The sequence below is a fragment of the Pyrus communis genome, chromosome 12, assembly GCF_963583255.1.
Source record: "Pyrus communis chromosome 12, drPyrComm1.1, whole genome shotgun sequence".
NCBI classification, from domain to species: domain Eukaryota; kingdom Viridiplantae; phylum Streptophyta; class Magnoliopsida; order Rosales; family Rosaceae; genus Pyrus; species Pyrus communis.
In genome coordinates, this window is record NC_084814.1 from 25,533,537 (window position 1) to 25,549,669 (window position 16,133).

The following is a 16,133-nucleotide window of genomic DNA, read 5'->3' on the forward strand; positions in this document are numbered from 1 at the left end:
AAATTCTTTTATGGTCAACCTTAATTGCTTTGTTTCTACAACAAACCGTATCACTTATTCAATTCTCTAGTTCTCTTGCTCACCACATATTGCCCATCACCACCATTTTCCCTACTATTCTAATTTTCACGGTGAAAAATGCAACGCCATCGATTTTCATTCTTTGATTAAAGCGTAAACAAGAGATTTCCGTAACAAAAATAAACGAAAGTACACGGAAATCATTTCCCTAAGTATATTCACTCAGTTCGGAAATGCCCTGGCCGCAACACCAAGGCATGGTTTGAAGAATCGTCATGGAATTAGTAACACAAATTCATCAAAGAAATAAGATCGGCGAATTCTCAAGTTCACATTGAAAAGAATTAAGATCAATTGAATTGAAAGAATGGAATCTGTAAATCTACACGATGTTCTGTTTCTACATGTTCTTCTTCATTGTACAGTTTTGCAATCAGTCCCCGTTTTGGTGACTACTTAAGTCGAGAAGAAACAGTCGGAGGAACACAATATGTAGAGATGCCCACAACCGCAATTCAGCAAGGCATCCGACGTCCTCTTTCCTAATGCGAGCTCTTTATTTCGGAAAACTACTTCTTCCTCCCTACGTACACCGCTGTGGTCCGCCAAAATTTGAAAAGAAAACACACCAAAGCTAAGACTCTGTGTCTATGTACAAGTTGTGTCTTCTTCCTCTCCTTTTGGTTGGGGCTGCATTTGTCGACAGACTAATTTCTCCAAAGCTTCCTTCATCCACCAATTTTGACATGCTTCTCTAGCTTCAGCGACTGTCATCTGCAGAATACGAAATGCATTCCAAAATTTAGAACTACTAATAAATCAATTCAGCCGACGTAACAAAATTTAGGAGAGCATACAATCAAGCAAAATGTATCGCAACTCCACGTACCCATTCACGCTTGCGGGAACTCTTCTCAGGCCAAAGGTCCAACTGCTGCTGGACAAGCAAAGGGAACATGTACCCCTCATGAATTGTGCCCTGGCTTTTGCTCTTGTAACGCCACATTCCCAATCTAGTCTGCAAGTACATCATCCGAACAGTCGATGAGTAAATGGATTCAATTCAACTCAATGAAATTAAACTAAACTGCTACAGAACAGGATTGCTCTATTGGTATTTTGCAGATACTTACTTCAAGATGGCCAGTCACGCCGGCTTCCTCTAGCGTCTCTCTTTTCGCCGCCTCTTCAATCGACTCATCCATTTCCCAACCTCCCTGTAATCAATCACATTGCGAATGCAGAAACGTTAATGACAATCGAAAAACGAAACCAACAAACAAAAACAAATGCTTTCTAGTTTCTGTGGTAAAATGGGACAAAAGTAGTACCTTTGGGAACAACATTCCTTTCCCCTTCTGTGAACTAATCACAAGAACTTCCAATTCCTCATCAGATGAAGATTTTTCGGTTTTCCGGTATCTGTATGGTATGCATCTGCAGAATTCCCAAATAAGCACAACAAAAATTAGATTACAAACATTAAAAAATCCCACATATGACAGCAATAATTCATTCATCTAATCTTAAAGACCGCAACTTTACCAAAAACCCAGTTGAGATTTTCTTAAATTCAAGCATTTGATCACAAAGACCACAACTTTCAGTCATTTAACAAAAACCCAATTGAGATTTTCTAAGTTTCGAGGCTCTAAGATTGAAGAATTTTGAAATAGGTCCGAAACCAAAGATGTAAATTTGAAAAAAAATCACAACAGAGATATGAAACATACCCTACAACTTGGCGGCAACCTTTTTCATAGCGCTGGAATTGTCTTCCGGTCCGGGAAACTAAAGAAACCATGTTCTCAATTTGCATGGGGATGAATTCTCCACCATTTTTCTTGGAGAAAACGGGAGAATTAGAAGAATTGCAAATGTAATTCAAAATACTTTTTGAGAGAAGGAGACCCATCGATTGCTTCTTCAACTTTCTCTACGTGTAGATTGAAAGGAAAAAATAAGAAATACTTGGAATATTTCTTTTCTTCAAAAGAAATAGAACCCACCAATTTTAGAGGGATATAAAAAAAACAAAACCAAATTGGTTAAATTTGGAAACTGAAATTCTAAAAATATATTGGCTGTAATTGTGTGAGCAGAGAGAAGGAGCAGGGGGGCTTTGAGAGTTTCAGTTCAAAAGCGCTTTTGTGATGGAAATTGGAGAATCTGAGTGAGTGGTGAATAGTAAATACTTGAGGAGAAGAAAGAAGTACTTCTGCGTCCTGCTTCTGCCTTTGTTTGTTGGAGATATATATAAGGGCTTCTGGAAATAAAGTCCACGGCTTGTTCGTCTCGAAACGACAACGGACGCGCATGTGGTGGTGGCGGTTGACAAAGATGGTAACTTTTGCGAGCGATATTTAGAGATGGAATCCTATGTTGCTGTATTTATTGTAACTTGGTAAGCTTCTTTATCCTTTTTGGTAAATCTCTTGTTTCTTCTGTTTTCGGTTTTTGTAATTTGTTTGGTTAATTGGAGAAGTAAATCCAATTGGAGAAGTGAAAGGGATGGTAAAGATATAGTAAAAAGCAAAATAACCAAACCACCAGTAACAAAAACTAAAAATAAGAATAATAAAGACAAAAAAATTACAAAACTTTACCAGAAAAGCTCTTAATTTTATTTGTTTTCATTAATTTGAAAAATTAATATGTAACGTTCGTTCATTATGATAATAAAATGATAAGTTTGTTGGGTCGTTTTTAATTTGTTATTTCTCATTGTTGATGAATAAAAAAAATTCTTGTTTTTCATTTTTTGAACATATATTTCACTGTATTTTAAAATAATTTAATCAAGTTGTATTCACACATTTGTCTTATTTTGCGATCAACTCTCTAGACAATAGTGGAACCAAAGTGACCGTGGTGCATGTCGAAAACATATTTATACATTTGCCTAACTATTCGTGGGCTATAGACTTAACATACATCAATTGTTGGCTATTTTTTTGACAACTTAAGCTTTTACTACTTAGTAGTGGTTATAACATCATACAGTGTTATTGCTCTAGACTTATTCCGTCGTGTCACTTATCTGTCTGTTTCTTTCTAGGAGCGGGATTAGGCTACGAGGGGGGAGAGATTAATTTTGACATACGATGTTGCTCAATTTTCTGATCTTTGTAGATCAACAAACTTACCTACTTTCACCAACTTTTTGCACAACTTGATTGATACACGGGAAAAGAAGATGACCAACAATTGAGTCAACAACACGGGCGGTTCAGATCAGGGTGACGTTGGTGATCGAGTGAGGATGCTCTTACACCAGCACACACATCAGAGCTTAATATTACATTCAGCGATTGTCCACGCGCCAAAGCGAGAGTAGGAAGATTTTTCAACTCTTGATTTCTGAGGAATTTAAAAATTGCATGATTGCCAGGTTAGAACAAAGAAAGTTGGGCGTGTGAAGGAGAAAAGAGGGAGGCTTTGGCTTATCTACGAAGGTGTACGTGACGCGTTTTAGACAACGGTTCAGTCGCAGTTGGTTTTATAAAGTTAAAAAATGTGGGGCTGACCATGAAAAACGACCGTACACGGTTTCAAAAGAAAGGACTGATGACTGAAGCAGTACAGTGCAGTGGAGTGGAGTTCGGAGGCAGAGAATCTTCATTTCCATTTTTCATGCCTTCTTGTTTTGTATGATCATGGTTAAATCATGTCAATATTTTATATTATTTTTTTAAAGATAATAAGATAAAAAAAAATAGTAATATAAAATGTTGACATAACTTAACCGTGATCACATAAATAAAAAGATATAAGAAGGCACGAAAAAAGGAAGGGCAGAGAATTTGCCTCTGTGCAGTTCAGCACTCAGCACTGATATTTTTGCCCTAATTTTTAAGAAAGTCATTGTCGCTGCCTTTCATTAGGGTTAGGGTTAGGTTATGGTGAAAGGTATTTCTCTTGTATCAAATTGGTATTTGTATATTAATAATTTGCTATTGGTGGTTGAAACTTGAAGGGAAGGAAAGTGACCTTCAGTTTGTTAATATCATGATTATTATTTAATTTTAGGTTGGATGTCTTAAGTTGAATATAGTACTAAGACGATAATTTATTTATGTACACGATGTTTTTGTCTTTGATTTGCCAACCATGAGGGAGAATGTTGAAAATATGAAGGCCTTGTATCGTTTGATCTAAGGGTGTGTGTCTCATTATATGTATATGAGGTTTTATGTACATATATCATTTATTTACCAATTATTTTTTAAGTTGCATGCTACAATTTATTTTAATATTGCTAAACAAATATTAATGTTTTTGCATCGCCAGAAGCCTCATGTTGAAATCCATGTGCAAACAATATAATTATCAGATCGAGCAGGCTAAGAATCTCTCCATGCAACGTGATCGATTTGATCTCGAAGCCTCGACAGAAATTAGTAGTAAATTACTTAGTCTGAACGTACGTTTTCAAGCACGTTGAAAGGGTGGATAAATATTCAAAAAATATGTCCTGCAATTTCAGTAGTTTGAACTTTGAACACACGCACAAGAAGTTACGTGCTATTTTTGTATAATGTTGATTTAATCTTTCAATTTTCAAAGTGCTTAATTAAGCTGTTAACCAACCGGCCAGTACAATTTGTATCTGCAAAACATGCCAATAGACAACAAGGCAACTCCTCACTCACCCGATGGCAAACGTTGGGAGTCAACCTATAACTACACCCAAATGATTATATGTGAATATGTTTGAAACCAAGTTTATACATTAACTTGGTCCTTTTGCTTTTGCTGAATATCTAAAAATCAACGCAAAATTTTTTCTTGGTTAACCCTAATCGTCAAATACTGAACATCGTCCTTTTCATTTGGCATCGACTCTCACTTTCTCAATTTTATTTCTATTTTTTTTATAAATCTTTTGGTCGGTCATGCTTTTACGGGACTAACATATAAGTCAATAATCTCTTTATAGTTAAACGACTTGTACGTTTTTAAGTGTACATCAACTAAGAGGAAAAACTTGTGATAGGATGCACCGACTACGTCATTTTATAAGAATTCGCTTAGTAAACTATAGTCTATTGATACTTCTATCAAAAGTGAGGTCATGGGTAGAAATATCAGTAGACTATAGGTTTGTTGGTTAAAAGATAATCAGTTAGTGAGAAGACTCATAAGCCTAGTAATAAACCAATCCTACCGAATATCTTCTCACCAACAAGATTACTTAATCTACTCATACTTTTGTCTGCCATCTCGCTTATGAAATGTTGAGGAGCTAGCTAGAGGGATCGCACAACTTGCAATGGTCCACTGGCTAGTGATGCCATTTGTGTGCAGTAGTAAGGATTCATAGGGCTTTAGCTAAAAGGGACAATTAATATTTTCTATACGGTTATTAATTAGATTCCTAACTTGTGCTTTAGTAATCAAAGAAATCAAATAATTAGAATACACACATGGTGAGATCATTTAGAGTATAGGTCGGATATATCAGGCTAGGAAAACCCTACTTTTATTCAGAAAGAAAGGCGTGAAAGATATCATAGCTAGGCTAACTAGCCAACATGCATCTTTCGAGAAATGTAAAATGAAGACTAATAGAAATACTTGTGGTTCATGAGTCGATGAGGAGGCTGTGATTTCAAATCACCAGCAATGATAATGTCAAAATTATACAACATAAAGAATAATAATACGAGAATTACATCAAAAGGTTGTGATAGTTTACTAGCATGGGTTGACGAGGAAGAAAACGACTAAAAAAGATAGTTACGCAGCAAGTTCTGGAAAAAGATAGGGAATGCAACTTTTTAAAAGAGAGTTTTTATAGGTAGGCGTGTCCAAGTTTCCATCGTGTCTTGGTGTCTTTATCTCTTGGTGTGTCTTGTAGAATCAGTAGCTTTTCTCCAACATGCTGTCCTACGCAAGGGCCACAAGGCACAAGGGATGGGCCCTTGGCCTTGGCTTGTCCGATTGTCATGCCTTTGTTCACCACAAAAGTTACTTTTTCTTAATATGATTATCTCATGTCAAGAGGGCGACCTTAAATTATAATCCCGTATCCAATCATATTGTTCTGACTGATCTTTAAACTACCAAGTCTCCACCATCTCCCGAGGCAAGATTGCTGAGTCACAACTTCGGAGTCAACTTCTTCCTGCTAACCTAACCAATGAAAGCTCTGTATTCCTCGAGAGATATTTCAATGTGATCGGTACACGAAATAGTACACTACGTGTCATTAAATAAATATTGGGATATGTGTGTTAAAAAGTTAATAAATTAAAAAATAAAATTTCACACCATTCCTATTAAAACACATGGTATACCACTTGTGTTTCCGTCACAACTAAAAATTTCTCTTATTCCTTCAACTAGGAATCCAATTGCTCCAGGAGTCATAACACGTGTCAACAACACAACAATGAATTCAAATCCAATATCGACCAAAGAAAATAACTTTTCCCAACTATACGCCTCTATAAAAGAAGGTGACATTTCATTCTCTGCGTAGTCGTTATTTATTACCCTAAACATATAAATTTGCAATCTTAAAACACTCTTTGCCAACTTAAGCATCGAACTCTTTGATTCATACCACGTTGGTGGCGTTTGATATACTTGTGAGAATGATGAACCTTGAGCTTGACAATGGAGGTTGTAGAAGAAAGAGAAGCAGAGATTGCAGAAAAGAGAAAGCACAGAACGAAGAAGTAGAGAACAATTATTTCTGTATATTTCATTCACAAACTGTCTGAATCATGGACCCGACTTCTCTGCTCTTCTACTTTCCATACACTCTAATCCCCTCTTATTTTATGTGATCACGGTTAAGCCATGTCAACATTTTATATTGATTTTTTTATAGAGAATTTAAGACAAAACACAATAGTAATATAAAATGTTAACGTGACTTAACTGTAACCGTACAAATAGAAAAGGATAAAAATATATGAAAAGTGGGAAAGCAGAAAAACCAAGTCACTCATTACATGAGTTTCTGTTTATACTAGTTTCGTACACGTTAAGTAAACTCAATTGCAACAAACTTAACAACTTATCACCTAATTTGACAAGTGGCAGCATCTTGACCATTGATTGGAACCTGATTTTTTAAACCTTTACAGCTCTTTCCCTCATTATAGATTGTCGAAGCACCACTATCAGCAATTGTCATTTTTGCCCTTTACGTTCTGGGCCTTTCCATTTTCATTTTATGGCATGTGATGAGTTAAGCCCATTGGCCCAGAGTATAACTTTGTAGTTCAAGAAGGAGAACTAATTAAATTCTTCATGTTTTTCCAAAAAAGAAAAAAAAAATTTAATTCCTCATGTGTTGTTTTCCTCATTCGGTGTATTAGCCCAATGGATTACAATGTTTAATTAGCAAGAGGTCCAGCCCTAATTAGAGTGGGATCACTCTAAACCCACCAAATGAGAACAAGCCATCACTCAGTGCTCAAGTTAACTTATCTCATGTCCAACCCATCTCTCTTTGTGTTTGTTAGAATTCTTAATCAAGAGCTCGTTTGAAAATGTTTTTAAAATGATTAGAAACGTTTTTTTTGGTAAAAGGGTTTTTAGGATTTCGTATACACTTGAAACACATTTTGGAATAAGCACCAGTTATGTGCTTTTTGTAAAAAACACTTTAATTGTTTTTCATAATTCACTCATTTCTATTAAGGATTAGTTTCAAAATCACTTTCATCAAAAAACACTTACAAACACTATATAATAATATTTCATGCAAATGTGGGTTTGTTAAATTTTCTCCAATAGTAGGTTTAATAAAACAATATGATATTTTAGTTCTCTTCATTTACTATCATATAGGTTTTGGAACCATTTCAATTCCCACATGTTTTTATATTTACCAACACATATGATTTTCATGAAAATCAAGAATCAGATTAACTAGAGTAGAGAGAGTAGTTGATCTTATTCCCTTTTCTTGTTTTTTTCTATTCCTAAATAGCCCAATTTATTATATATCTCATTCTTGTTAAGTAAACACGTCATAAGTTTTCACAAAACCTTTTCCTCATCATTACCAAAGAAAAAGAAAAATTCATTCCTTCCTTTTCAATTGTGTTCCCTTTCATTCCCCATTTACAAATTAGAGAAACAGTCTTAATGGGAGGTTTTTGTATCGATTCAACGATAAATATATGGAAGTTGGCCAATAGGCATATAGAGTCAGATCATATTTAAGGATTCAAAACGACATTGGAGGAAAAAAAAAAATTAATGAAAAGAATTTGAAAACTTTGAGTTTTAATGAAAATGATAAAATAAATGATAAAGTAAATAGTACTAAAATCAACTTTTTAATACAAAAATATAATTTTTTATTAAAATAAACAATACAAGAAGTTTTTTATTTCAAGGAAATTAGGTAACTTCAGTGGTTGTTTATTTGAGGTCGGCTGACCTAACATTTTTAACAAATTTTTTTTAACAATTATTTCTTCACGTCAAGTCTTTTGATTGAGCCTAAAATTTGCTCTCTACCTATTTTCAAGAAAAATACTTATTCGCTTACCTCAAGAAAAATACTTATTCACCTACCTAGGCTACGGGTAGTTTTTGGTAAAAAATAAATTTTTATGTAATTCAAATTCATCTTTAATGAAAATCAAATAGATAATTTTTCTGTGACATCCCACATCGCCCAGGGGAGTGATCCTTAAATGTATATTCCCATCCCTACCTAGCGCGAGGCCTTTTGGGAGCTCACTGGCTTCGGGTTCCGTAGGAACTTCGAAGTTAAGCGAGAAGGAGGCTAGAGCAATCCCATGATGGGTGACCCACTGGGAAATTGCTCGTGAGTTCCCAAAAACAAAACCGTGAGGGAATGGTAAGCCCAAAGCGGACAATATCGTGCTACGGTGGTGGAGCGGGCCGGGGAAGTGATCCGCCCGGGCCGGGATGTGACAATTTGGTATCAGAGCCTAACCCTGGTCGTGGTGTGCCGACGAGGACGTCGGGCCCCTAAGGGGGGTGGATTGTGACATCCCACATTGCCCAGGGGAGTGATCCTTAAATGTATATTCCCATCCCTACCTAGCGCGAGGCCTTTTGGGAGCTCACTGGCTTCGGGTTCTGTAGGAACTTCGAAGTTAAGCGAGAAGGAGGCTAGAGCAATCCCATGATGGGTGACCCACTGGGAAGTTGCTCGTGAGTTCCCAAAAACAAAACCGTGAGGGAATGGTAAGCCCAAAGCGGACAATATCGTGCTACGGTGATGGAGTGGGCCCGGAAAGTGATCCGTTCCAGACCGAGATGTGACATTTTCACTTACAAATAAAAAATATACCTTTAAATCATAATACTATGCGGTTGCTATCGCAATTTTGGGCATGTTACTCAATCCGACGTAATTAATGATCATGCAGTTCGCAGGATGTGCACGTGTCAACATCTTATGTCATTACGGTTTTACAAGTCGATATGAAAAGTTGAAAGATAATGAGCTATCTGTATATCCAGAAGAAAATGATGCCCTGCGGCGTGAACATTGAACACGTGGCATAATCTACGTGTTCACGGTGACGTATGTCGGCTGCCTCGACCAACAAACTTAACCGCCCCAACCCACCACGTGAAAGGCCACATACGCCTTCCACTCCCTTACTTACTGGAATTACGAATCACCACCTCTCCAACGTGGAAAATTAGACTTTTGCCCTCAAATAAACGGAGATGGCCGGTGTCAACCGTCAAGAGTTGAACTGTTGAACCGTGCTTTTGAACGTTGACTTTTAGATAAAAAAGAACGTTGACATGACTACATGGATAATTGGATTTCGAATTGGCTTCGACTAAAAGTCTAAAACCACGTTTTCCAATCCGGATACAATACAAGCACACTAACGAACACATAAAAATCAAAAATGTCATCATAGTTACTTATGGAATGAAACTTGTGACTCATTGAGTAATTTTGCACTGTTTTGATAGACTATTAGGGATTTGATTGGCGTAATACATCATCTTATGATATTTGGATGTATTCATACCTAACATATGTTCGTTACTCAAGTCGATTTCACGTTTTTGAGCTGAACAATTGACAAGAGAATCAAATTTCTATTAATCAACTGTGTGGAACAAACGTTTTCTTTAAGTGACGATAGGGATGAACATAAAAATATAAACATTTTTAAATGGTGATTGTGATAGTCTTTAAAACCATGGGGAAGGGATGGTAATTTCGAGAAGCTAAGGACCAGTCAAAAAATAGAATCTCTGCCCCCCCTAGAATGTTTGGTAGTAATTTGGTAAACTTGTTTGGCAACATAGAATTTAATATAATATTTTGACCTTTGAAAATTCATTGACGTTCAAATTTTTACACCCAAAAACCTGTTCGGAAAATCCCAAAAGGAAAATATCTGATACGCCTTGCAGTTGCACCACAAAACGTAAGCCTGATTGAGTGAATGCAGAGATATCATGGGGAAATCCAGATCATAAATTGATATTGCTTCCCATTTGGAGAAACATCAAATTTAGTGAATACTAATTATTCCCGTCAAATTATGAGGATTTAATAACAAGATTAGCAACTAAATTAAAAATATTAAGATTAGCTTGAAATATATAACCATTTAGCGAGCAAATAGTTAAACCTGATCTTGTACCATGTAGTCAAGGGAGAGAAAATTACATACAACTAAAAGTATATTGTGTGGAAAGAAGTATTCGAGTAATTTAAGTATTGTCATGCTTTTTAACTTTATCATATAAGAATGTGTGATTAATTTATGAAACTACTATATGATGGCATTCTAAACAAATAAAATATTGTCATGAATTTTTGTATTTTTTTACATGACGGATAAGAGATTGATTTGAAATACTGCAATCAAGTGACGTGTGCATGGTGTGATGAAATGCACAGGACCTAAACCCTCTGCGTCAACAAGGTCCAAAATGGTCGACTCAAAACTAATCCAAAAGTAGGATATTTTCCACCTAACGTCCTTTTCCATCTTCCCTCACATCCTACGTCTCATGCCTCCCAATTTACTATATATACCCGCATACTCCTCATCTGCCCTTTAGAATTTTACTTACATACAAAACATATAGATATACATCAAACAAAATTGGACAAGTATATACTTCTGGGAGGAAGAGGAAGAAGAAGATGGAGAACAGAAACAGCAACAACAGCAGAAAGATGGAGGAGGGATTTGAGGAAGTGGGCTTTCCAGTTCACAGCCAAGTGAGGAAGATCAAGCAAGAATCCGACAAAACCATCGACTGGTTGCCGGGAAATCCGGAGATGAGAACACCCGTCTTTAAAGAGATCACCAGGCAGGTCTCTCGATCTCCTCTCGGAAATTCTTGCAGGCCGATCTCCGTCGGCGACTCTTAAGATTTAGGAGTAGGAGGGCTTTGATTTCTCGGAACTGATGGGAGGAGATGATGGGCGTTTTAGGGATCTTATTTGCATCTTTCTGCTCTTGCTCCCCTGTTCTTTTTTCTTTTTGGATCTGGTACTTTTAGACGAGTTCCCTGTGTAAATATAATACATCTTTGTAGTTTATTATCTTGCAGTTATGCAGCCATGCTTGCGGAATGATTTCTGCTCTTTTTTTTTTTTTTCTCTTTGCATCTTATTTAGTTATGTTTCTTAATTTTCTTTTAGCGTGGTAACTATATCGATCTTAAGAAAATAATTTTCAGTTTTTGAAAAAGTAAAAACAAAATAATTATTAAACGTCCTTTTACAAAAATTAAAAATGAAATGGTTATAGACAGCGCGGTGATGTATTCTAAAAACTAAATAATATATTTGTTCTTGTCCTGACTGTAGAAATCGGTTTAGCAAAGATTTGAACCAAAAGGCCTACCAATCATGTTATGTCATGAAAAGTGAAAACCCGGACGAGAAGAACTTTATCGTAACATAGTGTTGTTGGGGGCGGTATCACAGTCTTATAAACCAATTACACACAGTCGAAAGCAAAAGTTGAGATGAATAATAATACACAATTGGTTTGTATATTGTTATGTTTGGCTTTGCACTTTAGTAATACATAGTTCTCTTGGTTTTTGGTGTGAATTTAGTTCTTTGTATGAAGAGTCACGGTTGGTGTTTGTTCTATTCCTGACCAACCAAAGTTGGTGGTATAAAAGGAATATACTATTACATGAGTAATCTGGAAAGAGTAGTCTTTTGGCAAATTTCGATTGTTTGTAATTTTGTAGGTGTTATTTATTTATATATATTTAACTTAGTTTTAGTTGAAACGGCAAGTTGCTGATATTTCTATGTTTTAATTGTTTAATCGTTTAATCGTTTAATCGTTTCGGATTGGATGACCAAGGCTAAACCAGTCACATTCAGGGCCGGGACCCTTTTTTCCTATGAAGTATAAACCCCTTCATTCATATTGACTTCATAAGGATTTGATGTGAAAAATAGAATGTCGGTTGTCGATTACCTGATGTGCTCTTTTCCTTCTTCAACGGGTTTGAGAACAGATGCGTAAGATAAACTTACACAAACACAATTACATTGACTTAATAACTTATAAAAATGGAATTCAATTATGCAAGAGTTTCTCATGAATATGCAAATTCACATCGACATTTTCCCCATTCACATTCAAATGGAACGCACCATGAGAAAGATAATGGAAAAGACAAATATGCCATCGAAACAAAGCGGTGGTGGGATAGTAAAATACTCTCACAAAAAAAGACCATCAGTGTATTTAAGTACCATTCGACTTCGGATGGATACAATTTTTAATGCGGCCTACTCTTTGTAAAAGTAGCTTAATTAGTTGGATGGTATTTCATGGCATGTTCAGTAATCCGAATGTCCCTGCATAAGTGCCATGGCCAGTAATTTAGGAATTTTTTTGAGACCAAAATATTTGAGTCTCAAATTCTTGTGAAAGCTCCCTTACGTGTGTCATGGTCAGTAATTCAGTATGTTCTTGCATAAGTTTTTCTCATTGAGGTCAAGCTATTTCATGGCACATCTATGCATTTCAATATATTTTGAGAGCTAGTAATGGCATTTAGTCCTGCACTCAAGGTCATTCCTAATCAATATAGTTTATATTAAAAAACTGCATAATTTAGGGGCTCATTTGGTATATAGGATTGGATTATAATAATTTCTCAATTTAAAGATATGTTGAGCGGAGATATGAAAAAAAAAATATCCAACTAGAGGTTAGAGGATGAATTACTCGTGAAGAAACTTATCTTTGTTTCCTTTTCAAAATAGTAAGATTAGAAGAGATGATTTTTTTGTTTTTTTAATGTTTAATCCTCTTCTAATCGGAAGGAAAAATCCTTTGCAGTCTGTATAATTCGTCTTCATTATTTTCTCACACAACCTTAAAGGGAAACCAACCCTTCTCACACAACCTTCTTTTCAATCCATCTCACACTTCTAATACTTTCTGGTTTGCTAGGATTATCTTTACTAAACATGCGCATATAGACAACATTATAAGGATTTTCTTAATGTTCACAGAAAATATTTCGAGAAAATAAAAAATTTGCATTTTTTTATAGAAAAGGTGAATTAACACTCATGGTTTTCAGTCAATTCTGCAAATTCGTACATAAATCACCGTTCAATCCATTTATTTTCACCTTCACCTCATTGTAAAGTTTTGAAAATTAGGGTGAGACTTTCTGTTGAGATTCTTGAGTGTAGAATCCCATTTGACAATGTTCTGGGCTTTACTACTATATTTTTCACTTATTTTTTTAGTTTTCGGCTTAAATACTCTACTAAATATACATTTACTGCTCAATACATCATAAAACTGCTTCCAAATTCATTAAAAAGTTTAACTTAATGCTCAGGAAAAATATTTTGTGAAAATAAAATATTTGCATTTTTGTCAAAAAACATGGATGTTAGGCGGGCTCGACACATGCAAAACGAGGCGGACTCAACTCGTGCAAAGCAAGGTGAATCATGGCTGGCAAAACTAGGTGGGCTCCTCTCACATAAGACTGGGTGGGCTTTTGGCATGCAAAACGAAGCAAGCCCACGCACAAAAAACGAGGTGAGATTCGTCGCACAAATTGAGGCCAGCCATGCGCACGAAAAACAAGGTTAGCCCCTTGCACGCCTAAACAACGCAGACAAAAAAAAAAAAAAGACGGGCTTCTGGCATGAAAAACAATGTGGACACCTCACATGCAAAAAGAGGCGTACCCAAGCACACAAGACGAGGCGGGCTCCACGCACGCAGAACGAGGTGAACTCCTGAGTGCTCAGAAAATGAGTGCATGAAAAAAAATATTTTGAAGAGCATGAATACGATAGTTTGTGAAGTGGTAAAAGAAATAAAAGAAAAATTAACAAAAATGTTTTGAAATTCTTGCCGGTGCCAGAAATTTATTTTTAAATTTTTTATTTAATTTCTCTTACCGCCACAACAAACTGTCATATTCATGTTCTTTAACATATATTTTTCCGTACAAAATCTATTATAACTCGTAACGATTTAAAATCTAAATTTAAAGATATTTTAGCTTTTTTTTTGGTTAATTTTTCTTTTATCTAAATCTAAACTACATACTAATAGAACTTTTTTGTCAACCAAAAGATGGTGAAAGACCATTTAATAAAACAAATTTTTGCTATTTTTTCTTTAAGAATCACCTACAGATAATTTTAACATCTCTAATTTTAAAAAATATACACTAAATATAAATTTTAACATCTCTATATTTTTCATTTATTTTTTTACTTTTTGGCTTAAGTATTCTACTAAATATACACTTGCTGCTCAATAAATCGTAAATCCACTTCCAAATACATTATAAAGATTTCCTTAATGCACATATAAAATATTTCAAGAAAATAAAAAATATGCATTTTTTACAAAAAACGTGGATGTACTCACGATTTTCAGTCGGTTTTTTCAAGTTCGTACATAAATCAACATTCAATCTATTTATTTTTACCTTCGCCTCACTGTGAAGTTTTGAAAATTAAGGTGTGACTTTCTGTTGAGATTCTTGAATGTAGAACCCGATTTGACAATGTTCTGGGCTTCACTAGCCTTGGAATGAGGCATGATTTGGCTTCGTAAGGTGCCTAGGCTTCAATTTGATTAGGAAAATTTTATTGTGCTATAAGCAGTCTTTTCAATTTTGAGAGATGATTATCGATTTGCCTAGCCATGAGGCTCCCATTTGACATGCTCTAACAAAATAGAAAAGAGTCTTGATCTTGCTTTTTATTTGTGTAACTACAAATTGCCAAAAAAAATAGAAAGAGTTTTTATTTTTATTAATTTTCTTTTGAATAGATATAGAAGATCAAACGTTTGCATTAACTAGTGATCTACGATCAAAAGTTGTACCTCATATGATAATCCCACTTATTGATATCTCATGTAGGATTTGATGATACTAGTCTTTTCCTTATTTTTAGCAAAGTATATATAATATAAGATTAGGATTCTCTCTTCTCATCTTTACATGCTCTTCCATCCCCTCATCTTTTTATAAAAAATTAATATAAGATATTGACGTGACTTGACCGTGACCGTTCAAATAGGAGATAAGGGAATGAGAGGGAAAAAAGAAAACACAACCAATCGCACACTCTAATTTAATTTTAATAGTTGATTTTGTTAGATTTATTCAATTCATAATACACAGACAACATAAATTGGATGATATGAAACACATGTGGTTATTAGATATGCAACTTGGGTCGGGTCAACCCAAATCCACCAGTGCCTAACTCAATTTCAAACCCGATCAATCGAGTAAGAATGAAAAACCCCTGCCCAAACCTGACCTGACTTCAACCCGATCATTTATTGGGTTGGTTCGATGTCCTTCTTACCCATGTTAACCTAAACCCTACCCGATTTTGTGCTCGAATTCGCTCATGCACAAATTAACCATTCCACTTAATATTATATAAGTTATGTATGAGTTTTGTAATGGCTATACTTGAAGTTTATTGTTGGTTTTATATGGATAATAAATGATAATGTTACTTTTACATTTATTTTGGTTGAAGCCTTGATATGCGTCTTGTAATTTAATTGATTAAAAACATTAGAAATAGTCTCCAAGATGTTTTCTATAACTTTTGTGTGGATGGTGATGTGTACATGAAATTTTAACTAATA

General features: G+C 35.2%; 1 protein-coding gene across 1 annotated transcript; it reads right to left on the reverse strand.

Moving 5' to 3' along the window:
- Nucleotides 1-197: 197 nt before the first annotated feature.
- On the reverse strand, nucleotides 198-2,202 carry LOC137711629 (nudix hydrolase 17, mitochondrial-like). Its single transcript, XM_068450884.1, has 5 exons — nucleotides 1,755-2,202; nucleotides 1,353-1,458; nucleotides 1,155-1,238; nucleotides 911-1,039; nucleotides 198-795 (listed from the first exon to the last, which is right to left on the reverse strand). The coding sequence occupies exons 1-5, from the start codon at nucleotides 1,934-1,936 to the stop codon at nucleotides 670-672; spliced, it is 627 nt and encodes a 208-aa protein (XP_068306985.1). The 5' UTR covers nucleotides 1,937-2,202; the 3' UTR covers nucleotides 198-669.
- Nucleotides 2,203-16,133: the final 13,931 nt, after the last annotated feature.

Excerpts from the sequence above, each read along its gene's own strand:
- LOC137711629 (XM_068450884.1), bottom strand. The coding sequence starts at position 1,936 with ATGGGTCTCCTTCTCTCAAAAAGTATTTTGAATTACATTTGCAATTCT. Across the intron at positions 1,239-1,352 it reads AAGGAATGTTGTTCCCAAAG|GGAGGTTGGGAAATGGATGA; the intron begins GTACTACTTTTG and ends GATTGATTACAG. Across the intron at positions 796-910 it reads GTTCCCGCAAGCGTGAATGG|ATGACAGTCGCTGAAGCTAG; the intron begins GTACGTGGAGTT and ends CGTATTCTGCAG.